This window comes from Ammodytes marinus (genome assembly GCF_949987685.1).
Source record: "Ammodytes marinus genome assembly, chromosome: 24".
NCBI classification, from domain to species: Eukaryota; Metazoa; Chordata; class Actinopteri; order Uranoscopiformes; family Ammodytidae; genus Ammodytes; species Ammodytes marinus.
In genome coordinates this window covers 13882283-13909754 of record NC_137228.1, presented here as the reverse complement: position 1 = coordinate 13909754, position 27472 = coordinate 13882283, and the positions used below count along the sequence as shown (strand labels likewise).

The 27472-nt window shown below is 41.2% G+C and overlaps 1 protein-coding gene across 1 annotated transcript; it reads left to right on the top strand.

Moving 5' to 3' along the window:
• The first annotated feature begins 58 nt into the window (after positions 1–58).
• Positions 59–27008, top strand: LOC307269694 (uncharacterized protein). The gene is made up of 19 exons (XM_080052700.1): positions 59–181; positions 5051–5117; positions 5727–6140; positions 6301–7903; positions 10615–10878; positions 11528–11968; positions 16831–17271; positions 17972–18364; positions 18714–19115; positions 19700–20131; positions 20843–21277; positions 22611–22874; positions 22967–23221; positions 23339–23587; positions 24140–24397; positions 24754–25056; positions 25270–25539; positions 25816–25899; positions 26039–27008. Exons 3-19 carry the CDS (start codon positions 5774–5776, stop codon positions 26103–26105), a joined length of 6528 nt encoding a protein of 2175 aa, XP_079908826.1. The 5' UTR covers positions 59–181; positions 5051–5117; positions 5727–5773; the 3' UTR covers positions 26106–27008.
• The last annotated feature ends 464 nt before the right edge of the window (positions 27009–27472 follow it).

Sequence of the window (27472 nt, the reverse complement as noted above, 5' to 3'; positions counted from 1 at the left end):
GCAGGATGTTGAGAGGCAGCAAAGTGAAAGTAAGACCGACCAGTAAGTTTACAGACCTGTTGCACGAGGCTGACCGGTTGGATTTATAAAAACGTCACTTTCTAATACCGCGAAACCCACATCACGTGCCTGAAGCTCACTGAAGGAGAAGAAAGCGTCACTGTGCCGACTCGGTGGACAGGTAAGTGTGTAAAGCAGAACAGAGCAGTGTTTTTAAACCTGCAGTGTGTAGAATTTTGGGTTTTATTTCCTAGCAGATTTTGTAGAAAGTCATTATAATATCCATAAGTATATTTAATTTAGCGCATAATAGCTGGACATTTTTATTTTTATTTTTTCCCTTAGAAAGGGTCTCATATATGTCCATATTTCTGCATATTTTGGACCAAGGCCTAGTGCCGCCATCTTGAAAGTGTCATAGTTACCTTTAAAGGTGCAGTGTGTAATATGACATCATCAAGAAAGTTCTACAAAGTTCTAGAATGCAACGCTCCCTGGGTAACCCCACCCCTTTAGAATAATAACAGAAGCTACAGTGGTCTTCAAGGACAAGAACAATTCTAAAATTTAAACAATGCATCTGATGACATTCCAACTATGACACTTTCAAGATGGCGGCACTAGGCCTTGGTCTAAAATATGCAGAAATATGGACATATATGAGACCCTTTCTAAGGGAAAAAATAATAATTCAAAAAACAAAAACAGCAATTATGCACTAAATTAAATTCTACACACTGCAGGTTTAAAGAAGACACACACACCGCGTATGCAGGGCTGCTTTTACCTGCCACTAGGCCCTGGGGCTGAGAGGTTTCGTAGGCCCCCCCGGGCGGCGGTCTTACAATACAGATGCGTTAAAGCCATGTTAGTCTACACCACAATATCTCTATTGATGAAATACAAAATCACCCAGGACCTTCTAGGGGGGTCCGGGGGCATGCCCCCCCGGAAGAAAAATTTGAACCTTTTAAAGTAAAATGCATCAATCTGGTAGCCTGGAAATCCTGACCCTGATATCTTGAACGATAGAGGGTCTGGCGACGATCAATAGTAATTTCCAACTCTAGGGGCGGCTCCTACTCGTGCATTTCAAATGCCACTGCACGCAGTTGGATAGCACTACAACCAATCAGAGCGATGCACAAGTGACGTAAGCCCCGTTCGTTTAGCGAACAGCTGTTAAACTGTTCAATTAAACGTTTGCCGTTGTCGGTCGGCAAAACAGAACATTCCACTTACTTGCTAGTGAAAGCTATGAGTCCCGTCTTCCAATTCGTTAAGGGTCGAGGCCAAAGCAGTCTCAAACTCACACAACATATCCGCAGCCATCTTTGATGTTTACTATCACAGCTTCGACGTCGCATGCACGTCACTGTCGTCATCCGGTTACGTCCTCCCCAGAGCACCATATAAAGGGCTCTGGCGCGCCCATATTAGATAGAACCAATTGAAACGTTATACCAGATTTCTGGTAGTCTTGATAAGCTTCAACGGAGCGTCTCCAGACCAACACGCGCAGCAAATTTAATTTGCCAGCGCCTAGTGGCAGGTCTGGGAATGCCAGGCTATCAATCTGGTGCACTTTGAGAAGAAAACTAAGGCTAAATCAACTGTGTCCTATGTGAGCTATTTTCTGAAATCATTTGGAGACACAGAAATACCAAAAAGCAGAAACAAAAATATACAGGTTTAAAAAATCCAGTCAGTCAGCATTCAAATTTTTTTTTTATAATCCCTTATCCCTTCTCTCTTTGAATTCTTCGTTTTGTTTTTAATGGCTCATCTCAATATAGGCCCTTGATCTGCGTTGCCCCGAACAATGTTATTTAAACAAAAATAACAAAAATGTACTGGTGAATGATAGGCCCCTTGATCTTCGTAGGCCAAAAATAATGTGATTTTTTTTCCTTTTTCTTTACTGGTTCCTGATGGGCCCCTGATCTCTCTACGCCCCCCTAAGATCAGGGGCCTATCATGGGCCAGTCAATAATTTATTTAAATGACAATGTGCGGGGCCTTCTTAGATCAGGGGCCTATATTGAGACAGTAAAAAAAAAAAAAAAAAGATTTTTTTTTTTTTTTTTTTTAGAGGCCCCTGATCCTTGTAGGCCCTGGGGCTTCAGCCCAGGTAAGCCCGTGCATTAAGGCGGCCCTGCGCGTATGGAGTTTATTTTGAAAGGATCATAGTCATCATAGTCCATGCTAGCCTAGTGATTAGCGTCAACTGACAGTAACGTAAAAAGAACGGACACACGGTAGAGTCATGGACATGGACCTATAAAGAAAGTAGAGTCCGGTTGAGTCAAATTCAAGCAGCTACCTCCTCGACTTCCGCGTTATGGTCACATTTCGACGGTGCTCAAGAGGTAAATGTAGTATTTTTGTCTTCCGTTAAAAAGTAAACAAGGTGCTTTTAAGTAATTCATGTATTTATAAGTGTTTTACTGATTTTTTTGATTTTTTGATTTTTACAGTGAAACATAGCCTACAGTTAACCGTCGAATTTGACCCTTCTCTGTTCTATGTTTTGCTTTTTAACTGACAGTAACGAAGGTTTAAAAACGTTTTAAGAAAGAAGAACAATAACATTAATTTGTAATAAAACCAACACAAACCCTAGCTAAAGAGTAGGCGGATCAACGGTAATAAAACTGTCACAATGTTAGCTTACTTTAAGTAGCTGTAACTATGGTAACTAACATTAGTGCCAGGTTAGTCTGGCATGACCACTTCCGCCAGCGTCTATTCGCTTGCGTCGAAAAGCTACGCAGCCCTGACGCAGCCCCCTCCTTTTCCGGTTGCTGGCTTTCCCCTATTGTGATCCCCCTCAAATTCGGAAACAATTCGCTCACAGTCAACCCGTGTGCTTATGTTCAGCGCTCTCTCTCTCACACACACACACACACACACACACACACACACACACACAGGGTGTGAGAAGTCACATTACTGTAGACAGAAATAAAGTGTGGCGATACTTCGGGATAATAATATTGGCGGCGGCGGTCCGGGATGCATCCTAGCTTAGCCTAGCTGTCCAACTTCATTGTACAACTACCCCCGGGCAGAAATACCCTCATAAACTCTGGAAAATGAAGCGTGGGGGTTTGAATTGAGCACCGGACCTTATAACCAGCTAGATTAAGATCCGCCGTTCCCTTTCTTTGGTGAATTAGGGACTATGCAGCGGTGTTTTAGCGACGGGGAAATATTCCAACGGCTTCCACTATCACCTAGCAACTCTTACGGCTACTTGCTGCAGTTGGTGTAGCGCTCACAACGTCAAAACCCTGTTCTGCCTGTAAACAGACGGACTACGGCTTTGACTACAGCGATAGGAGGTGGTGACATAAGTTCTCGAATGCTAAAAATTCTACTCGACCGCCGTAGCCGTCCTCTCAACCGCCGATGATAATGTTACCAGAGATAACACTACGTGGGTGGCTAGTTAACTCCGGTTAAGTTATCCCGTGAGCTCCTCGGGGGCTAAAGTGTATGGTGTCTTGACATGCTGGTTAGAAAGCAACACACTATGTACATTCCTTTTGTCTTTAATAGTTTTTGTGTGGCGTTTGCGGGTTTAGCCATTTCTCTGACAGTCTCTGGACGTGAAGACGTTCCATCAAAATAAGTCCCCCCCCGGCACTATTTTGCAGGACACCGCTGCTGCTTCCCGGGGTTAGCCCCGCCCTAGATGATTGTGATTGGTTTAAACAAATACAAACAGGCTAGTCCAGTTTCCCCCGGTTTCCCCACCCGAATAGACGGCTCTAAACAGAGTGCTTCCAGACCATACTACTTGCTGTAGTTTGGTCTGGCTTTGCGAGACTAGTGCCAGGTTGATGTGAAAAGGCCCTTACTATAGTTGTATTTAATACTTTTTTTAACAGTCTCTTTAACTTTGGTTTAGTTTTAAAGAACAGAAAATAAAAAGTATTCGAAACAACATGTATGTTATTGAGCTAAAAATATAATTGTATACTATCCATGGCTGAGACCAACTCAAACCTTTATAAGTCAAGTAGGCGGTTAAACGGTAATTTAACGGTCACAATGTTAGCTTGTTATTGAATGCTCTGTTTTCTTTTCTTTTTTGTTGCTATATCTATCATAATGTTTTGGCAAACTTAGTTTCATATGCTATTTTGGTAGTAATTATGTTATAGTTTATGCTTGTAACAGTAAAGTAAAATACATAAATATTTTTATTCATACAGAATTCAATTGATTATTAAAGGTTCAGTAAGCGGAATGGTTCTTTTAGCTAACTTCCTGTCAGTTACTGCAGTTAGCAGTCCCCTCGCTCGTCCCTACGTCACCACATTAATGCATTGCGGTCTTCAAGCAGCAAGTTATCTAGCATCATCTCAGATCCATAAGTGTGATAAAACCGGATAAAACATGATAAAAACCATCAAAACAGACATTGGGAAGGATTTTTACCTGCTCCGCCATTGTAGGCGCATACACATTCACCCATCTGTTGCTCTGGCTTGCACCGGCAGTGAGACCATGGAGTGTATATAATATATATGAGTGAGACGAGTGACGGTTAGTAGCGTTCTCTCCTGATTGGATAAAAAATCGGGATACTACAACATTTTAATTGGGCTATTACTGCAAATCAGAATGACTTGGAGACCTGTGATATGACGTCCGCACTCTGTTGAAGTGATTGCTGTAGGAATATGGAGTGATATAACACATATATTAACACAAATAAACCGCTTACTTCACCTTTAAGTAGATTGACACGTCATATGGTATGGTTGTATAAATACAATTGCCATGTAGATATTTAAAATCGATTTTCTAATCATGACCAAAAATCATGTACCTTAATGGACAAAGACCATTTGAATAAATGTATGTTTTTTAAAATAAAATAAAAAGCACAATTTATTTGTTTCCACCTGAGTCTCAATCTCTTTCATTTGCCCAAACCATCTCACCAATACCCCTTGATCTGGGACTCTTGGATCTCTCTACCAATATTGACTTGATTATATTTTGTGACACATTTTATTTTATTCTTTTATTTGATCAGGTACCAAAGCCAGTGAGCAGCAACTGATGGGGTCGATCATTACCCGAGGAGATTTTGAGGCTTATATGTAAGTGTGTGTCTCTAAAATACAGTTTGCATGTGTCTGTGTACAGTGTGGTCTAGAGAGTAGACTATCGATTCTCAACCTGGAGGGTCGGGAAGAGATTATTTTCGGGGTGTCACAGGGAGTAAATAAATGTAGTAGTATATTTTGAGTATGATTTTTCCATCTCTAATACCAATGATGAAATGTCCTCCTTATAAAACATAAAGTTTGCTACATGTTGACAGCTCCATATTCCAGCCTAAATACCTAATGGCTGAATATGGAGTGGTTGATTCTCCCCAAAAATCTGCCAGCTCAAGGTCTGTGAAGGTTGGCCACCTTGAAAGATCACTGAAATTTCATTGGTATGACAGTTCCCATTTTCACAATTTGTGGTTAGCTGCATCGTAGGGTTGCCGCAGTAGTAGGTGTTACCGGTGTTACTCGGTGTTGAGGCTCACACCGGTTACATCTGTATTTATTAAGAGTAACTTTACAGCGCAATGTTTCTTAATTTATGAATAGCCGTATCCCGAGCATTAACAGTGGCGAATGTTTTGAGCCCTCAACATGCAATAACAGTAATTGTTATAATTCCCATTTTATTTAACCTGGTGCTTTGTTCTACAGATTATTGAAAGTGGGTCTGTGTGCAGAACATACAGAGGTACGGACACATGGCTTGTACATCACACTCTGCCATAAAATATGTCAGCGATGCCAGGCTGGACCTCGTGAGAGAATTAAAGAACCTCTCAGTGATTTTGGAGAACTTGTATCAGCAACGAGTTTTAAGTGATGAAGAGGTCAGTAAAATACAAGCAGAGAAGGATGACTACGATAAAACCAGAAAAATAGTGGACACTGTCATCAGAAAGGGGGACGCGGCCTGCTACGTGTTCCTCAAGATTATTGACATGACGAGGAAGAGGATCGTAGGGAGGACTCCTCCTCTCCCTGAGAAAAACGAGTTTGACCTGCACCAGTGGATCAGCTGCTTTCCTTTCAAGGACGACCCACAAATGGATACAAACTACTTACAAGGTATTTTAAAACATTTTATTATCTTTTTTTTTTATGTTGTGTTTTGATATCATGCACTTTCATTGTGCTGTGTGCAAATATGAATCTTTTATTTAGTGTAAGGTCAAAACAGTCAGTTATTGAATAATGTATTTATTTCCCCACTGCTGTTTTTGTTCAGGTCCAAAGCCGTGCTACAGATATCAGGCAAAGCTGAAGGCAAAAGCGGCAACAATTTCAAAAGAGTTTTGGATGGCAAACACAAAGCTATTTAAAGAAAACTACAAGCCTGATCTGTCGTACGTGTCACCTGTGTTAGATACACAAGGTAGTGTTTCTCCATCTAAAATAAAGAAATTGAAGAGCAAGAAGAGCCGAATGCCTCGCCCTAAAAAGCTAAGGACATACATCCCGGAGGGTAAACCAGAAATCTCCCCCAGTGACCTGCTGAAAACAGATAAAAACATACTCTTGGTGGGTAAGCCTGGAATTGGAAAGACAGCACTCACTCACGAAATGTTGAGACTCTGGGCAGAAAGGGACAACAAGGAGCTGGATTACATGTTTTACTTTGACATGAGAGAAACATCCCACATCATGACAGCCAGGACTCTGGAAGATCTTCTCTTCTCTGTGTTCAGTGAACCAGATGAAGGCAAGGATGAGGTCTTACAGGACATAAAGAGGAACTCTGACAATGTGACAGTCATTCTGGATGGAGTCACAGGTCTCTCTTCTTTAGTGGTGGAGCAGCTTGTGAAGAAGGACCTTCTCCCTGATGCCAAGGTCATCTTAACTTGCAGACCGGAGGATGAAGAAGAGTTCGGTTCTAGAGACTTTCTCAGAGTGGAAGTGAAAGGCTTTAGTGAGCAGACCATTAAAACATACTTATCTGCAATGCTAGGTGAAAACCAGGAGAAGGTTTTAAACTTGGAGTTGTTAACTCTATGTCATGTCCCAATGTACGCTCTAATGGTGGCTGCCTGCTTCTCCTCAGAGACACCAGATGCTTCTTCACAGCCATGCAGTATAACTGAAATATACATACACATAGTTCGTTTTTGCCTTCAAATGAACAGCAACAAAAAAACAAACAAAGATCTGAATCCATTAATCAAGAAGAACAGTGAACAAATACTGTCTCTGGCCGAAGTGGCTTTTAAAGCCACTGAAGCAAAAACTGTGATACTGACCAAGCTCACCTGTGAAGACAGATGTGTCCTTTCCTTCCTGAAATCACTTGATATCAAAGTCGCCCACACTGAGACAGAAACCACATGTGCATTTCTCCATTACACAATGCAGGAGTTTTTTGCAGCACTTTGGCTCTTGAAGAATTCAGATAAAATCAAAGATGTTTTCCAGCAATGTCTCAGGGAGGAGATGAAACACATGAAACATCTGATCCCTTTCATGTGTAGATTGTTGAGTCAGAAGTATCCTACTTTGATGACGTGTCTCATTCCAGCTCAGGAGCTTAAAGATACTTCTAACTGGTTCTTCAACGAAGTGATAACCACATTTTCCCCTCATCTGTGTAACCAAGTGTTCTTATGCCAGTGCCTTTACGAGTCCCAGTGTCCGGAAGCATGCATCTGCTTTCTGGACAAACTGAACTACCATCTTGATCTCAGTGAAGAGAGTCTTGATCCCTACCTCTGCTGTGCTGTGGCCTATGTGGTCGCTCAGTCGAAGCAGAGGAAACTAAGTCTGGACCTGGAGGGTGCAGAGGTGTCAGAGCTAGGAATGAGACAACTGTTTGGATGCTTGAAGAATGTCCAATGGTATGTGTAGGCAAGTTAAGTTTAAGTGTCAAATTACTGCTTAAGTTACAACAACATATCTAATTAAGCAGCATTGAATTTGTTGTTTTCATGTAACCACTTTTTTCTATAAATGAATCCATAGCCCCTTTTACACAGAGATTGCGGCATATTGACGGAACAACAGTCCGGCAATATGCCGTCCTTGCTTGCTCCTGCTTCACCTGTGTGTCTGTGTGTGTGGGTTTGTGTGACAGGTTGGCTGTGAGCGATTCTCTTTGTGATGGCAGCGCTCTGCCATTCAGACATAGCATATACACATACACAGTGTGTGAAGTCACGTTACTGTAGACAGAAATAAAGTGTGGATATACAGTATCTCACAAAAGTGAGTACACCCCTCACATTTCTTCACATTTTTCTTTATATCTTTCCATGGGACAACACTGAATAAATGACACTTTGATACAATGTAAAGTAGTCAGTGTACAGCTTGTATAACAGTGTAAATTTACTGTCCCCTCAAAATAACTCGACACACAGCCATTAATGTCTAAACTGCTGGCAACAAAAGTGAGTACACCCCTTAGAAAAAAATTACAAATTGGGCCCAAAGTGTAAATATTTTGTGTGGCCACCATTATTTTCCAGCACTGCCTTAACCCTCTTGGGCATGTAATTCACTAGAGCTTCACAGGTTGCAACTGGAACCCTCTTCCACCCATTTATGACAGCATCACAGAGCTGGTGGATATTAAAGACCTTGCGCTCCTCCACCTTCTGTTTGAGGATGCCCCAAAGATGCTCAATAGGGTTTAGGTCTGGAGACATGCTTGGCCAGGCCATAACCTTTACCCTCAGCTTTTTTAGCAAGCCACTGGTCGTCTTGGAGGTGTGTTTGGGGTCGTTATCATGTTGCAATACCACCCTGCGGCCCAGTTTACGAAGGTTGAGTGCACGTGGTCAGCGTCGTACACAGAGGTTGGCTTTGGAAAATAGACGTATGAGTGCTGCCAGCATTGCTGAAGGGCTTGAAGGGGTGGGGGGTCAACATGTCAGTGCTCAGACCATACGCCGCACTCTGCATCATACTGGTCTGCATGGCTGTCGTCCCAGAAGGAAGCCTATTCTAAAGATGATGCACAAGAAACCCCACAAAAAGTTTGCTGAAGACAAACAGACTACGGACATGGATTACTGTAACCATGTCCTGTGGTCTGATGAGACCAAAATACATTTATTTGGTTCAGATGGTGTTAAGAGTGTGGAGCGGCAAACAGGTGAGGAGTACAAAGACAAGTGTGTCTTGCCTAGAGTCAAGCATGGTGGTTGGAGTGTCATGGTCTGGGGCTGCATGAGTGCTGCCAGCACTGGGGATCTACAGTTCATTGAATTCTAACATGTACTGTGACATACTGAAGCAGAGCATGATCCCCTCCCTTCATAAACTGGGCCGCAGGGCAGTACTGCAACATGATAACGACCCCAAACACCCCTCCGAACGACCACTGGCTTGCTAAAGAAGCTGAGGGTAAAGGTTATGGACTGGCCAAGCATGTCTCCAGTCTTAAACCCTATTGAGCATCTTTGGGGCATCCTCAAACGGGAGATGGAGGAGCGCAAGGACTCTAATATCCACCAGCTCCTTGATGTCGTCATGAATGGGTAGAAGAGGGTTCCAGTTGCAACCTGTGAAGCTCTAGTGAACTACATGCCCATGAGGGTTAAGGTAGTGCTAGAAAATAATGATGGCTAAACTAAATATTGACACTTTGGGCCCAATTTGGACATTTTTTCTTAGGGGTGTACTCACTTTTGTTGCCAACAGTTTAGACATTAATGGCTGTGTGTCGAGTTATTTTGAGGGGACAGTAAATTTACACTGTTATACAAGCTGTACACTGACTACTTGACATTGTATCAAAGTGTAATTTATTCAGTGTTGTCGCATGGAAAGATATAATGAAATATTTGAAGAAATGTGAGGGGTGTACTCACTTTTGTGAGATACTGTACGCTCAAACGTAAGGATAATAATAGCGGCGGCGATCCGGTCGCATATTAGCTTAGCATAGCAATAACTTTCCCACTTCATTGTACAACTTTCCCCGGGCAGAAATACACTCATAAACTCTGGAAAATGAAGCGCGGGGGACCTTATGACCAGCTATAGATTATACACCGTTCCTTTTATTTGGTGATTTTTATGGGACATCAGGCCGCCGTGGTTAATGTTAAACACACGTCTTTCAACTGCTACCATGGTCGCATGTTTAGAACGTAGCTATGGAACGTCACACGCCACACGCATTTCTGGCCGCATTTTTCAGAGAGGCGGAACTGATTGTGTCGGCAATCTTACTACCCCCCCCCCCCCCTCCCCCCCCCGAGGTAGTAAAATTCCCGGAACAGTCTCTCGCACCTTTCTTCCCCCATTCCGCAACGGTCGCATTTATTTATACAGCAGGGCGGAGGGCCGAAATTCCAGCATATTTCCGGCTTTCACTGGCTGTGTAAAAGGGGCTCATGAGAATTAAAAAAATAAATTGACCCCCATGACCCGGTTCAGGATAAGTTAGTGTAAGAAATGGATGGGGAATATTAATTTGTAATGAATGTGAATTAAAATTAAGTATGGTCCTTCTGCAATAGTTTAACTCTGAAGATTTTTCTGATACGGTTCTGTTACTTGTCTAATAATGACATGTTCTTCACTTTCTCTTCAATTATAGGACTGACTCTCTGTCACTGCAGCTGTGGGAGATGTTCCTTCTCAGTGAAGAGAACATGGACTACACCAGTTTGCTTGGCCTTGATGGAAATCAGTTGCACCTTCCAGTTAATGGTAAAAAGCAGCTGTTTGAAAGAGCAGCAAAACTCATGAAGGAGATTACTATCAAAGTTAATGTTCGCCTCCACTCGGACAGGGCAACTTCTGTCTGCCACAATCTGTACGAGTCGCTCTCCAAGTTTTTGCCAAACATCAGCTCACTCAGGTATGTAATGGTATTTAATGTTGAATTACTGTTTTAACAACAGTTTTATTTTTTATTTAATTTTTTCATTATGCTTTATGAATATGAATATAACAAAGAGTGGATAAAAACCAGGGATGGGCCGATACCAATTTTTCATTTCCGATCAGATAACGATCTTTTTCCAAGTCTTAAAATAAAATTGTAATAATGCATTGCTTTGAATGCACTTTGCTTAACCTAGCCATCTGAAACACCATACTCAACTGTAAAACAAATTAACTTCTCCCCCTTAAGGAAGAAATACATGGCAACAGCATTACACAGCTGCACACACGCCTGCTTCTGTTTTATTTTTTGGCAAAACTTTAATCAGTTATAACAAAAAAATTGGTTTAAAGTTTGGCACTATTGGAGCTCACATTTCTATGTTGTGATCAAATGAACCAGGTGTAATACAATGAGTACGGACCCATAAACTACCAAACCAAGTTAATTGTAGGAGATTTCATACTATGTTTCAAACAGATGTTTTAGTAATAATTTTAAATTGTAAAGACTTTTTACCAATCCAAATCCAGGATCATTGGAAAGAGTGTGTTGTATGTTGTACAGACCATAAAGCCCCCTGAGGAAATTTTAAAATATGATTGAATCCTCACGATTTCAGCGTTGTGCGTCATGTATCAGGACCTTCAGAAGAAGCCAAGTGCTTTGGGAATCTGTTCTGTGCAGCAGCAGAGAGAGAACAGCAGACAGGAGAGAAGACACTGGAGCTGTTACTGTCAGTCTGCAGATATGAAAATTTCCCTTTAGATAACAGATACATGCATTTGAATGACAGACGGTGTGATTTTCTGTTGGATCTGTGCTCACATGTGAAGGACTATGAGACTAAAACAGGACTGAGAGTCCTTCCATCATTACAGTCAGTTTTCCAGTCAGCTCCTGCAGTCTGGTTCATAGACCTCTCAAAGAGAAAGAGCTCCATCCTCCTGGAAGTGCTGAAACTCCAACCAGAGAAGAAACAAGTGAAGCTGAGAGGCTGCTCTGATGAACAGAGTGAAGTGAGGAGTTTCCTACAGTGTCTGCCTTATATCTCACAGCTCAGGTAAATGAACTGGACTTCATATGACTTCAGTGAACATTTGTTTAGTTGTGTTGCTTACATTTACAGCAACTCACTATTAGTTAGCAGGTTAAGGTAATGTCTTTAACTTATCAGTCTTCATACACGTTATATACTGTAACTGTCTATAGTGTGCTGGATGGGTCGCTCATTAATTGCAGACCTGCAAACTCATCGCTGTTCTGCGATATTCTCGCTGCATTGCTCGGTCGGAGGCTTTGTGTGAAGTTGATTTAACATCACGGTCGTAGACAAATTTAATAACTTTATGCTGCATATTTTGCAATGCACTGTTGACCCACACCGGACTTTTAAGTGAAGCTGACATTTTAATGAGCGCACATTGCATTGGGAGAGCCAATCAGTGAGCGGTGAATGAGCAGGATGTTTAAAAAGTGAATAAACCAGAGGACTGAATGAGAGAATTTAGTTCAAGTGTTTTTTAACACCATTAAACTAAATGTCATCAGGAAGTGATAATTATCCCTCTGAAAATCCTCATAATGCTTCACCACTACATTATGAAGTTTCATAGAGTTTTACTGATTGGACGTTTAAACTAGTGGTCCAGTGTTCCAGGCTTTGAGCTGATTGATTAATAAATGTTTAGGTTAAAGTTAAAGTTTTCCTTTGAGCCATCCTGTTGGTTCAGGAGTGGTGCTCCAGTATAACATACAATCTTTAATACAGAGATGAGGACACACCTTTGTAGCCTGACTCTCGTGGTTCTGTAAACATTTTGAGGAGAATTTAATTCAGGCATATTGATTGAACTCTCATAATCGGGTAAATAAACGAATAAGACTTCAACAGGACTTGTAAAATACATGTAAACACCTTTATCCGATCTACTTCGCACACAAATCGGCGCATTAACTGACAAAGTCGGATAAGAACACCTAGATAACTTGATCATAGTCGGCATTCTACCTGCATGTTTAGAGGATCGCATATCTCATATCGGAGTTCTCGTTCTGTGCTTGCTCGAGAATCCCTGCGGAGGATTTCACAAGGAAGTGGAAGGAGACAATGTAATAAATAGTAGTGGGTTTGTCGGAAAGGAACCTGACGTGGCTCTATAACCACTTGTTGAAAGGGCTACAGCGCCACCTAGCATAGCGAAGTCAGCTATGCTCCGGCCATTTATCGAATATTTGAAAGGCCATGTACACTGTACAAGTGACGCGGTCCGTTCAAGTGGCAAATTCGGTATATGTCTTAATCCAATCTAGTTGTCCTATGGAAACGCACTGTGTGTTTTTCTCATTAGTGGATTGTATGGCCTTTTAGCAGATACACTCCATAGAGACGGAAGGCGTCATGATCGGAGGCCACTTCCATCGAGGGGGAAAAACAATACACAGCGTTCCATTCACTTTATATTGAATGACACCTGTATTCTGCAAACAAACTTAATACACGTTACCTTCTTTAAAGCCAAGACTGTTGTCTGTCTATACGAGCTAAAATGATTGAGTAATTTTCAATATCGAGACAAAACTGTTACCTAATGTACGCTAATGTAAGCCTTCTGCTGTAGGCTAACCCTCACGTACTCCATCCTCGCCAGTTAAACTTACATCCATCTAGGCTTTCTGTCAACCGTATTACTCTTCCTTATTGCTGATAGAAACAGCAGGCTAACAGTTAATCCAGCCAGTGACAGTGACATCTAAACTGTCTTGAAACGTTCGCGGGGGTCTGAATTTCCTCGCATGAGTCGCAGAGCCTCGCAGTCCTGTCGCATGAATTTTGAACATGTTAAAAAAATTTGTGCGACAAATGTTCTCTCAAAATAGTCTCAGAGTCGTCACAGGTGTCTCGAACGCGTCGCAAACCCTTCTTTATTTAGTCTCCGCGAGTCAGAAAGTGCGAGAAGTGTAAGACAACTTTGCGAGGGTTTTGCGACATATGAAACTAAATTGCGACTGATTTGAGACAAAAATTAGACTGCCGTTCCATTCGTGCGATGCTCACCAGACGTTCGGCATGTTTTGGACAGGACATTCGCAAACCTGTCGTGAGGAACCAACTCAGTGAGACTGCAAATAAAAATTGTCGCTAATTCGCATATTTTCTTGCAATTTTGGGTCTCCAACCTGTCGCAAACAGTCGCAGCCCAGTGAGATAGGGGCTTTACACCCGTGGCAAACGGAACTGAGCCCGAAGTCACTTCCCATGAATGGACCTGAGTCTGTGCCACATACCCAAAGACTTCTACTTCACCTATAAGTGTATTTTGTGTCAGGGTCTCAAAGTTTTCCACCACTTAAGTCGTGTAGGCTATTGATCCTGGCATCCTCTCTTCTTATCCACCGTATCCTTCGTAACGGATCACGGCTTTTTCTTAGGTTTACAAACCGTTTTAACAAATGATTACGTTTGAATAACATATTGTGACCGGTTGTGACATTCTGATCATGAACAACTCAGACGCAAAGTGCATCTCCACTGCTGACACGTCTCCGTGGTGTAATTCCGGGGGGGGGCGCTGTTTCCCGCCAGGTCAGATGGGACAAAAACACCTCAATAAACAGCTCGTATAGACAGACAAGAGTCGTAGCTTTAAAGAAAGCAACGTTTTTTTGTTAGATAGATGTTTAATTAAGTTTGTTTGCAGAATACAGGTCTCCTTCAATACAAAGTGAATGGAACGGTGTTCAACGGTTTCCCCCACGATGGGCGTGGCCTATTTCATGCACTGTCTCTATATCAGTAATGCATGGCTCTTATCCTGCTGTTGACATCAAATCATAACTTAATTTTCAATTCTCGTTGCAGTTCCTGTGAGCAATTTAAAGGTATCGCCAAGTTCTTTGGAAATCTGTTCTGTGCAGCAGCAGAGAGAGAACAGCAGACTGGAGAGAAGACACTGGAGCTGTTACTGTCAGTCTGCAGATATAGAGGATCCCCTCTCAGAGATAAGTGGTGTGATTTCCTACTGGACCTGTATGAGACTGAAACAGGACAGAGAGTCCTTCCATCATTACAGTCAGTTTTCCAGTCAGCTCCTGCAGTCTGGGTCATAGACCTCTCAAAGAGAAAGAGCTCCATCCTCCTGGAAGTGCTGAAACTCCAATCAAAGAAGAAACAAGTGAAGCTGACGGGCTGCTCACATGAAGAGAGTGAAGTGAGGAGTTTCTTGCAGTGTCTGCCTTATGTCTCACAGCTCAGGTAAATTAACAGGACTTCAGTGAACATTAGTGGAGTTGTGTTCCTTACATCTACAGCAACTCACTGTTAGTTTTAATGTTAAGGTAATGTCTTAAACTGATCAGTTCACATAAACATTACGTCACAGTGTGCTGGATGAGCCGCTCATTCATTGGCCACCCTGCTTCTAGGAGAGCCAATCAGTGAGCGGTGACTTAGCAGGATGTTTAAACAGTGACTAAACCAGAGGACTGAATGAGAGAATTTGGCAAGTGTCTTTTAACACCATTAAAATAAATAACACATCTTTAGGAAGTGATAATATTCAATATTCATTTTCCTTTCAGCCATCCTGTTGGTTCAGGAGTGATGCTCCAGTATAACATACAATCTTTAATACGGAGATGAGGACACACCTTTGTAGCCTGACTGTCCTGGTTCTTTAAACATTTTGAGGAGAATTGAATTCAGTAAATCACATAAAGCCCTGTAAGAATCAGTCTTACTTGAATGACAGGTTTATTGATTTAACTGTGTTTTGCTCATTACTGGATTTTATGGCATTTTAGTAGATAGACTCCATATCAGTAATGCATGGCTCTTATCCTACTGTTGACAACAAATCACAAAATGTTCAATTCTCGTTGCAGTTCCTGTGAGCAATTTAAAGGTATCGCCAAGTTCTTTGGGAATCTGTTCTGTGCAGCAGCAGCAGAGAGAGAACAGCAGACCGGAGAGAAGACTCTGGAGCTGTTACAGTCAGTCTGCAGATATGAAACATTCCCTTTTTATAACATGGATGATGATGATGATCTTCTCATGACTCAGAGTGATTTCCTGTTGGATCTGTGCTCACATGTGAAGGACTATGAGACTGAAACAGGACTGAGAGTCCTTCCATCATTACAGTCAGTTTTCCAGTCAGCTCCTGCAGTCTGGTTCATAGACCTCTCAGAGAGAAAGAGCTCCATCCTCCTGGAAGTGCTGAAACTCCAACCAGAGAAGAAACAAGTGAAGCTGACAGGCTGCTCTGATGAAGAGAGTGAAGTGAGGAGTTTACTACAGTGTCTGCCTTATATCTCAAAGCTCAGGTAAATTAACTGGACTTCATATGACTTCAGTGAACATTTGTAGAGTTGTGTTCTTCCATCTAGGCAACTCACTGTACATTTTAATGCTAAGGTAATGTCTACAACTGGCCAGTCCTCATAAACAGTATGCCTATTCTTTAGTGTGCTGGATGGGCCGCTCTTTCATTGGCCACCCTGCTTCTAGAAGAGCCAATCAGTGAGCGGTGACTGAGCAGGATGTTTGAACAATGAATAAACCAGAGGACTGAATGAGAGGATTTAGTTTGAGTGTTTTAACACCATTAAAATAAATGACACGTATTCAGGAAGTGATAATTAACATTCTTTAATACGGAGATGAGGATATACATTTGTAGCCTGACTCTCCTGATTCCTGGTACTTTTTTTTGGGGGGGGGGGGGAATTTCATTCAGCAGAGGTCCATAATCCACATAAAGCTCTGTTGGAATATTTTCAATTGAATTACAGGTAGATTTATTTTACTGTATTTTGCTCCTTAGTGGGTGTTTGGTGCCTAAAAGAAGACACTCCATATCAGTTATGCATTGCTTGTTTCCTGCTATTGACATCAAATCATAACAACATGTTCAACAATTCTAGTTTCAGTTGCTGTTTATGGTTTGAAGGTGAAGCCGAGTTGTTTGGGAATCTGTTCTGTGCAGCAGCAGTGAGAGAACAACAGACTGGAGAGAAGACACTGGAGCAGTTACTGTCAGTGTGCAGATATGAAGCATTACCTTTTTATTACATCTATGATGATCATAAAAGCAAGTATCAGTGTGATTTCCTGTTGGATCTGTGCTCACATGTGAAGGACTATGAGACTGAAACAGGACTGAGAGTCCTTCCATCATTACAGTCAGTTTTCCAGTCAGCTCCTGCAGTCTGGGTCATAGACCTCTCAGAGAGAAAGAGCTCCATCCTCCTGGAAGTGCTGAAACTCCAACCAGAGAAGAAACAAGTGATGCTGGAAGGCTGCTCACATGAAGAGAGTGAAGTGAGGAGTTTCCTACAGTGTCTGCCTTATATCTCACAGCTCAGGTAAATGAACTGGACTTCAGTGAACATTAGTGGAGTTGTGTTCCTTACATCTACAGCAACTCATTGTTAGTGTTAAGGTTAAGGTAATGTCTTAAACTGAACAGTTCATATAAACATTACGTCACTGTCTATAGTGTGCTGGATGAGCCACTCATTCATTGGCCACCCTGCTTCTAGGAGAGCCAATCAGTGAGTGGTGACTTAGCAGGATGTTTAAACAGTGAATAAACCAGAGGACTGAATGAGAGAATTTGGCAAGTGTCTTTTAACACCTTTAAACTAAATACCACGTCATCAGGAAGTGATAGTATTCCTCTGGAAATCCTCATTAATCTTCACTACTACTTTGTAGAGTTTCATAGAGTTTTACTGAATGATGGACATTTAAACTAGTGCTCCAGTGTTCCAGGCTTTGAGACGATTGATTAGTAAATGTTTAGGTTAAAGTTAAAGTTTTCCTTTCAGCCATCCTGTTGGTTCAGGAGTGATGCTCCAGTATAACATACAATCTTTAATACGGAGATGAGGACACACCTTTGTAGCCTGACTGTCCTGGTTCTTTAAACATTTTTTTGGAGAATTTAATTCAGTAAATTACTGGATTTTATGGCCTTATAGCAGATACACTCCATATCAGTAGTGCATGGCTCTATTTTCTGCTGTTGACAACAAATCACAAAATGTTCAATTCTCGTTGCAGTTCCTGTGAGCAATTTAAAGGTATCGCCAAGTTCTTTGGGAATCTGTTCTGTGCAGCAGCAGAGAGAGAACAGCAGACTGGAGAGAAGACACTGGAGCAGTTACTGTCAGTCTGCAGATATGGAGGATCCGCTCTCAGAGATAAGTGGTGTGATTTCCTACTGGACCTGTATGAGACTAAAACAGGACTGAGAGTCCTTCCATCATTACAGTCAGTTTTCCAGTCAGCTCCTGCAGTCTGGGTCATAGACCTCTCAAAGAGAAAGAGCTCCATCCTCCTGGAAGTGCTGAAACTCCAACCAGAGAAGAAACAAGTGGAGCTGACGGGCTGCTCTGATGAAGAGAGTGAAGTGAGGAGTTTCCTACAGTGTCTGCCTTATATCTCAATGCTCAGGTAAAATATTTTTTTTATTTGAATTAGGAACTGTTTAATTTAGTCTGTCGAAGTTTAAAGTTTTAATTGTATATGATAAAAATCATACATCATCAAAAATTTTTAGTGTGTGTGTGTGTGTGTGTGTGTGTGTGTGTGTGTGTGTGTGTGTGTGTGTGTGTGTGTGTGTGTGTGTGTGTGTGTGTGTGTGTGTGTGTGTGTGTGTGTGTGTGTGTGTGTGTGTGCGTGCGTGACATATCTAAGGGTTTCGCATGATTGTCATGCCACAGAGACAAATTGTTTTATATGATATTGGGATATTTAAAAAAAAAAAAAAAATACAATTCTTCTTTTATTCTCTTGATTTCAGCTTCATGCTTCATGTATCAGGACCTTCAGTAGAAGCCAAGTTCTTTGGGAATCTGTTCTGTGCAGCAGCAGAGAGAGAACAGCAGACAGGAGAGAAGACACTGGAGCTGTTACTGTCAGTCTGCAGATATGGAGGATCCGCTCTCAGAGATAAGTGGTGTGATTTCCTACTGGACCTGTGTGAGACTGAAACAGGACTGAGAGTCCTTCCATCATTACAGTCAGTTTTCCAGCCAGCTCCTGCAGTCTGGTTCATAGACCTCTCAAAGAGAAAGAGCTCCATCCTCCTGGAAGTGCTGAAACTCCAACCAGAGAAGAAACAAGTGATGCTGGAAGGCTGCTCTGATGAAGAGAGTGAAGTGAGGAGTTTCCTACAGTGTCTGCCTTATATCTCAAAGCTCAGGTAAATGAACTGGACTTCAGATGACTTCAGTGAACATTAGTGCAGTTGTGTTCTTACATCTATAGTAACTCACCATTAAACTAAATGACACGTCTTCAGGAAGTGATAGTTATCCCTCGGAAAATCCTCATTATGCTTCACTGCTTTATTATGAAGTTTCATAGAGTTTTACAGAGCGATGGATGTTAAAACTAGTGGTTCTGTGTTCCAGGCTTTGACCTGATTGGTTAAAAAGAAATGAAGGTTAAAGTTTTACTTTCAGCCATCCTGTTGGTTCAGGAGTGGTGCTCCAATATAACATACACTCTTTAATACAGAGAGGAGAATACTCCTTTGTTGCCTGAACCTCCTGTTTATTGTTTCCTTAAACATTTTTTTAAGAATTGCATATAGCAAAGGTCTACAATCTACATAAAGCTGTTAGAATCATTGTTGCTTGAATTACAGGTTGATTCATTTTACTGTATTATGCTCATCATTGAGTTTTTGTAGTGTTTTAGCAGATGCACTCCATATCAGTAATGCATTGCTCATTTTCTGCTGTTGAAATCTAATCATAACCTAATGTTCAATTCTCTTTGCAGTATCTACCACTGGTTTGAAGGTGTCGCCAAGTTGTTTGGGAATCTGTTCTGTGCAGCAGCAGAGAGAGAACAGCAGACAGGAGAGAAGACACTGGAGCTGTTACTGTCAGTCTGCAGATATGAAAATTTCCCTTTTTATAGCAGACACATGCATTTGAATGACAGACGGTGTGATTTTCTGTTGGATCTGTGCTCACATGTGAAGGACAATGAGACTGAAACAGGACTGAGAGTCCTTCCATCATTACAGTCAGTTTTCCAGTCAGCTCCTGCAGTCTGGTTCATAGACCTCTCAGAGAGAAAGAGCTCCATCCTCCTGGAAGTGCTGAAACTCCAACCAGAGAAGAAACAAGTGGAGCTGACAGGCTGCTCACATGAAGAGAGTGAAGTGAGGAGTTTCCTACAGTGTCTGCCTTACATCTCACACCTCAGGTAAATTAACAGGACTTCAGTGAACATTAGTGGAGTTATGTTCTTACATCTACAGCAACTCACTGTTAGTTTTAAGATTAGTGTTCAGCTGATCAGTCCTCATAAACATTACGTCACTGTCTATAGTATTCTGGATGAGCCGCTCATTCATTGGCTACTGTTATAAACCAGAGGACTGAATGAGAGAATTTAGTTCAAGTGTTTTTTAACACCATTAAAATAAATAACACGTCTTCAGGAAGTGATAGTATTCCTCTGGATATCCTTACTTTGCTTCACTACTACTATGTAGAGTTTTACTGAATGATGGACGTTTAAACTACTGGTCCAGTGTTCCAGTCTTTGAGCCGATTGATTAATGATGTTTAGGTTAAAGTTTTCCTTTCAGCCATCCTTTGGGTTCAGGAGTGGTGCTCCAGTCTAACATACACTCTTTAATACAGAGATGAGGACACACCTTTCTAGCCTGACTCTCCTGGTTTTTATTCCTTGAATATTTTTTTAAAAATTGCATATAGCAAAGGTCTAAAATCCACATAAAGCCCTGTTGGAATAATTGTTGCTTGAATTACTGGTTGATTGATTTTACTGTATTATGTTTAACGGTAAGTGTTTGTGGTGTTTTATCAGATATACTCCATATCAGTAATGCATGTCTCTTATCCTGCTGTTGACATCAGTTCATAACAAAATGTTCAATTCTCGTTGCAGTTTCTACTACTGGTTTGAAGGTGAAGCCAAGTTGTTTGGGAATCTGTTCTGTGCAGCAGCAGAGAGAGAACAGCAGACAGGAGAGAACACACTGGAGCTGTTACTGTCAGTCTGCAGCTATGAAACATTCCCTTTTCGACACATGTTTTTGGATCATAGCAAACGCAGACAGTGTGATTTCCTGTTGGATCTGTACTCACATCTGAAGGACTATGAGACTGAAACAGGACTGAGAGTCCTTCCATCATTACAGTCAGTTTTCCAGTCAGCTCCTGCAGTCTGGTTCATAGACCTCTCAGAGAGAAAGAGCTCCATCCTCCTGGAAGTGCTGAAACTCCAATCAGAGAAGAAACAAGTGAAGCTGAGAGGCTGCTCACATGAAGAGAGTGAAGTGAAGGGTTTCCTACAGTGTCTGCCTTATATCTCACAGCTCAGGTAAGTCAGACTTAAACTGTATATTCAATAATATTATGTACAATCTCTTATTTTGATGACATTCCAAAGCCCATATTTGCCTTTAATACAAATGTATTTAAGAGAATTTTAGATGCAGGACATGGTGTATATTAGGGCTGCTCGATTATGGCAAAAATGATAATCACGATTATTTTGATTGAAATTGTAATCACGATTATTCAAGACGATTATTCACTGTAGGGATGCACCAAAATGAAAATTCTGTAAATTCTTTCAACATTGCATAAATTAAACTCCCAAATGTGCTCCTCAAACATAGCCTACAACTAAAAAAACACCCTAAATAAATAAACAGTGAAACCTTCCAATCTAAGAGTAAAAATAATATTTTACTAGGGATGTGATTGTGAACAACTCATTTATTTGCACGTTGAGGAGGTATGAATCTACAGAAAGATCAACTTATTGCCTTTTTTTACAGTGCAGGTTGAGTTGCTGAAAAAAAAACTGCACAGCAGCTGCCAACGTAATATTCAGACTTTTTTTTTTTTGCATCAAAGCCCTAATGATCATAAAAACAAGAGGCTTTATTGAAATGATGTCCATGGTGGTTATTGTAATTTGTTCAGCTGTAGACTGAAACTAACGGAGGGATGCGGATCACTGTATATTTTCTCTAGTCGCGCTGTCAGTTTGGCGACATGGCTCTGTGTATCCAGGCTCAAGAAATGCAATCCGATCGCGGAAGCCTTCCACATCAACAACGTTAACGGGCGGGATATCCCCGGTTAATTTTAGCCGTAAAGCCACAGGGCTTTTCTGTGCGGCGGCTCCATAGATAGTAAATAATAGGGCGGCTCACACTGGCGAGGTGTCACTCTGAATGACACCGTTACCCACCGCCACGGAGTTTCAACTGTCAACTTGCTATTTCGCTCGCGCAAGGCGTTTGTGTTTCGATTTAACATCAGTCTTGGGCGAGTAGGCTACTTTAACTTTATGCTGAATAAACCATTGCACTGCAATCACTGAAAGCGAAAGTGTTCGGGCGTGGGCGGGGCAGAGCGCACACAGAAGGGTTCGCTGCATTTACCACACAAGACACGGCACGGCGTGCGACACAATAATCGTTTTATTACGATTATCTTGTTTTCATGATCGAGGGAAGCCAAAATTGTAATTGAATTTCAATTAATCGCCCAGCCCTAGTGTATATCAAGTATCCCTACATGTGTTTTCTCAAAATGTCATCCTTGATGAAATACATTCTTCATGAGATGGTTTATAAAGCAGTTTGTCTTGTACGTTACCTTTGCTTTTTTCACACTTCCTCCATACTGTTGTGTTGTAGCTGTGATCCAGACTTCTTCCAGAGTGTTTGTACCATCGTCTGTGTAAGCTCCAGAGAGGAGGTGGAGCAGTTGGCCTCTCTGCTGCAGCTTCCCATGATCACCCTGCTGTTAACAGGAGAGTTACCCAGGAAAACCTGCTGGTCTCTGGGGAGAGTTCTAGGACTTTGTGGCTCTAATGTGGATCTCATCCTCACACCCAGAAAAATATCTGTCAGAGAAACGTCTCTACTCTTTAGATCTACGACTAAACTACACAGTCTGAGGTACGCTTTTATGTAACCACTAGACTGTCTTATACCATCTTGTTTAGTTTTTCCAGTTTGGTAAGTACATAATTTCTCTCTTTTATTTTCAGGATGTCCATCAACATGGCCTTGCTTCTGTCTCAATGGGTAAGAAGAGGGAGAATGGCGAGTGCGTTTGCTGTTGAAGAGCTTTCTCTTGCTGCTAAGAAAACACCACCTTCAGACAGAGTTCTGTTAAGGGTTGTGAGTAGTTTGGCATCTCTGCTGAGATACTGGAAGGTCACACAGCTACACCTGACTGAGTTCAGTGTCCCCGTTCAGGGTCTCATTCCACTGCTGCTTCATGATGGTCCTCTAACAATCAAGTAAAAGTCTTTCCTGAGCATTATGAACACATACTGATACATTTAAATGAAAAATGTATTGATAAATGTATTGATAAATTAGCGTTCTAAGACATCTTTATACATTTCTATCTGCAGGCTGAGTGAGAAGATGAACCAGCAGCTAGTTACCTTCCTCAATGAAATCCAGGACAAACACTTGACCTTGTCGTTCTTGAGAAAGGTGGATGGAGACCTGACGTCCTACAGTCTGAACCTGGAGATGCTTCTCTACCTGCTGCAGCAATCTTCAGCTCAGATCATCACTGTGAACCTGAGGAAGAACTGTGTATTAGAGGAGAGCATCACACATCTGATTCCCTTTCTGGACAGAATCCTATTCAAAAGGTGATACATTTTTATTTATTTATTTATTTTATTTTTTAACTTTTATTTCTTTAATCTTTTCTTTTTTCATTTATTTTATTAACAGCTTGTGACCATAATACATGGAGCACAACAATAAATTAATAACGAAACAACAATGGCATTCAACAAATATTACTTAATAATTGGAGGACATTTTTCAAGAAAGCACCTACTTTACCAATAACTTTTGGCCTATCTGACCTGAAGCAAAACTAATTTAAACATAGATTGGCAGTTCACATTAAAATTTGGCAGGTACTTTTCCTATAATTCCTTAGATTTCCATTATTAAATTGAAACAGGACATGACACTCATCAACACAAAGGTTACATATCCTCTGGTTTATATCCGGTCCTTTATATCTTTCAATGACCTTAGGACATCTGGTGTTATTAATTCTAAAATGATCTATTTATCCTTTAGATAAAGACTTACAGTTTATACCATTTATATATTAGTATGTGTGTTGCTTTGGCCTCTGTTAAACAGCAGTTTGTTGATTCATTGATTAAACTAATGTATTCCTCCAGGCCCAGCCCCAGCTTTGTGTTGACTGCCATCAGAGTGCTCCATAAAGCTCATGCTGGTGCCTTCATACCCAGTTTACTGAGGTCATTGGGTCATGAAATCAACCTGACGTGCAGAGAGATGGACACTGTGGACTGTGCTGCTCTGCTCTATACCCTCAAACACAGCGACAGAGTTAAACTGAACCTCCTGTGGACCTCCATACCTACAGAGGAAATACAGTCCATCCTCTTTACTCTGGACAAAGTTTCTCAACTCAGGTCAGACATTAGTGTTCTTTTTTTTTAAAGATATTTTTTTGGTATTTTTATGCTTTATTGATAGTGCAGAGAGACAGAGGTGAAATGGGGCAGAGAGGGGAGCGACATGCAGAGAACGACCGCGGGCGGGAATCGAACCCGGGTCTGCTGCTGGGCCCGGCCCCGACATTAGTGTTCGAGGACAGACACAGGACGGTTTCTCAGTATTTCGGCTGTATAATAGGCTTTGCTATTATCACTGATAAAAAATAATATAATATATAATATTTATATAAACTTTGATAATGAAACCATAATCTTGATGTAAAACATTAGTATCCTTTAATTACTCTTTTCTGTGTTTTGGTTCCTGCCAGTGTTGACAGGAATGTGCTGCTGAGGCTGATCCACTGCTGTGCTGCCTGTGGCGTCCAGCAGGGGGCAGCAGTCAGCCTGCTCAGAGCTCTGCAGCACAGACTGGATCTGTCCTGCTGCTCTAATGTGGAGCTGCAGGAGGACGGGCACAGTGAGTCTCTCAGTCTGACTGCTGAGGACTGCAGGGTCATCTCCACAATCCTGACACACAGCAGCCGGGACACACAGCTCAACATAGAACACTGTGAGGTGGACGACAGCGGGCTGGACCTGCTGTTTCCTGTCCTACACACAGTCCAGCTCAGGTGGGAAAGACCACAACAAGAGCTGAACCAGAGAAGAATCTTGTTCACACTTATCTTTATGCATCATAACAGCTCTGTCCAAGGGCATAACTTTGGGTTCAACGCTGGGGAGTTTGAGATCTCCACCCATTTTCATCCATCATGATAAGATATTTGGGCGGTTAAAAAGGCCGGTCTTGATGATTGAATCTGTGGTCTGTTTGTCCTGTTTAGAGCCAGTAAAGCTGTCCTCCTCCAGCTGGTCTACCTGGTCCCAGTGAGCAGTGAGAGGGACACACTGAGGCGGGCAGAGTCCCTGTGTGGAGCCCTGGGCAGAGAGCTGGACCTCAGTCACACCACACTGGATCACAGAGCCTGTGGAGGTTTGGCCCTGATGCTGGAGCTCTGTGAAGGGCTGACAGAGCTGGACCTCAGTCACTGTCAACTCACTGACCATCTGCTGATCTCACTCATCACTCACCTGCACAAAGTACAAGTCCTGGAGTGAGTGACTCACTGTAAACATTGCTGTGTTCATGTGACAGAAATCTGCTTAGTGCCGTGTCGACTGTAGCCCGGGTGAAGGTGGACAAAAAGATTTATCCCCAGCCTAATGAAAACAGCTGAACGTGGCATGAGGTTAAGAAAATATCCAGTAATGTCTGCTCATAGCGGTTTAATGTCGAGCTGAGACGACTTTTTATATCAACACGTGTTCCTATTCTGTTGATATAAATTCAGTAAAAAATGTTCCACTGTGTCTCTTTGTGTTCGTTACAGTCTGAGTCACAATCAAATCACTGATGCTTCAACTGGCTCCTTACTCCAGCTGCTCTCCATCAACCCCTACATTCACACTGTGCGGTGAGCATGTTTTCATTAGTTCATTCATTAAGACATTCCTACTCATAGACATACAGAGAAGGGTGAGTTACATGAATACTGTTGCACATTTTATTTGAGCTATATAAAAAAATAATAATAATCTGTTGGATATTTTCAGACTCTTCAACAACAACATTGAGGACAAGAAACCGTTTAGGACGAACAAGAAGTTTGAAATATGGTGAACCTGTCATCAGCGTAGTGGTAATGTGTTGATCAGGGAATAATAGTTTGATGTCTAACGGCCATTAGATAAAAGTATTACTCTATTGCAAGTGCTTAATATAATGTGTTTGAGGTACTCAGTAGTTTCTCATGGTGACAAATACGATATTGGATATACCTCATGTTCTTAAAATACTGTACATAATTAATTACATCCGATATGTGGTATTTCTCTGGGTTTTTAATCATGAATTTGCTCCGTTGGGATCATGAGTATATTATTTCTGTATTGTGGCAACATTTTAAGATATTATGCAATGTACAGCGGTACATATGAGGAATAAACAATGCATGATGAAGCCATGTTATATTTTTATACATCAATTATGACATGTATTTATTCAACATTCATGACAATGTAGCATTAAATAAATGTTTTTTTACAACTTTTAATACAGAAACCAACTGGTATGTATTTGAATTATTTATGTTAAAGATACTAAAAATAATCAACTATTATTCGTGGAAACACCAACGATTCACAGTCTAGCGGGAATAAACTGACTATCTAGAATTCTCATCCTGTCATCCACCTCGTCACACAATCTGAATGAATGATGTTGCTGCAAGTTTAAATAGTATAATGTTTGCTCCTTATTCTATTCTAACCTAGACCTGGTTTCGACCATCAGACTGCATGTGATGTCACTAAATATGGTTATGTAAAGATAATTTTGACGCAAATAACTGACGTCCCTGACTGGTTTTATACATAGTTAATTGGTAGAGTGTGTATGTGAAATTATTAAGATAAAAGGATTTAATCCATATTCACAGCTATGAAAAGTATTCCTATGGCATTTAAAGCCACTTAGAATATAGGTTTGTTCAGTATTTATTGTCATGATTTGCCAGAAACTTTCACCTCCAAAGCAAACTGTGAAAGTAATCTTTTCTTAAGATACAGAATGTTTCATATTTCAAATTCTCTGAGTTAAAAGGTTATTAAAGTGACTAAAATAAAACCTGATTGAATTCTCTGAGTTAAAGCTTCTTGACAGACCTAGTGCATAAGGCTCTGTGTGATCTCTGCTAGAAGGTGAGTAATACAGACTACATATTTTTAAATACAATTTTGTTTCCACACATTTGATGGTTACAACACTCACATTGTTTTAAATAATAGCATCTGAATGAGAAATACTTTATTGATCCCCGGGAGGAAGTCAGTTTGTAACAATTGCTCCAATTTTACATTAGAAATATACTGTACATGCATATGAAAGTAAAATGTAATATTAAGCACTGGAATACGGTGTGACCATAGATGGTATGTGTAGTAGTGTGGCATTTATATAAATAATAGTGGGAGAAATGAGAGGAGAAA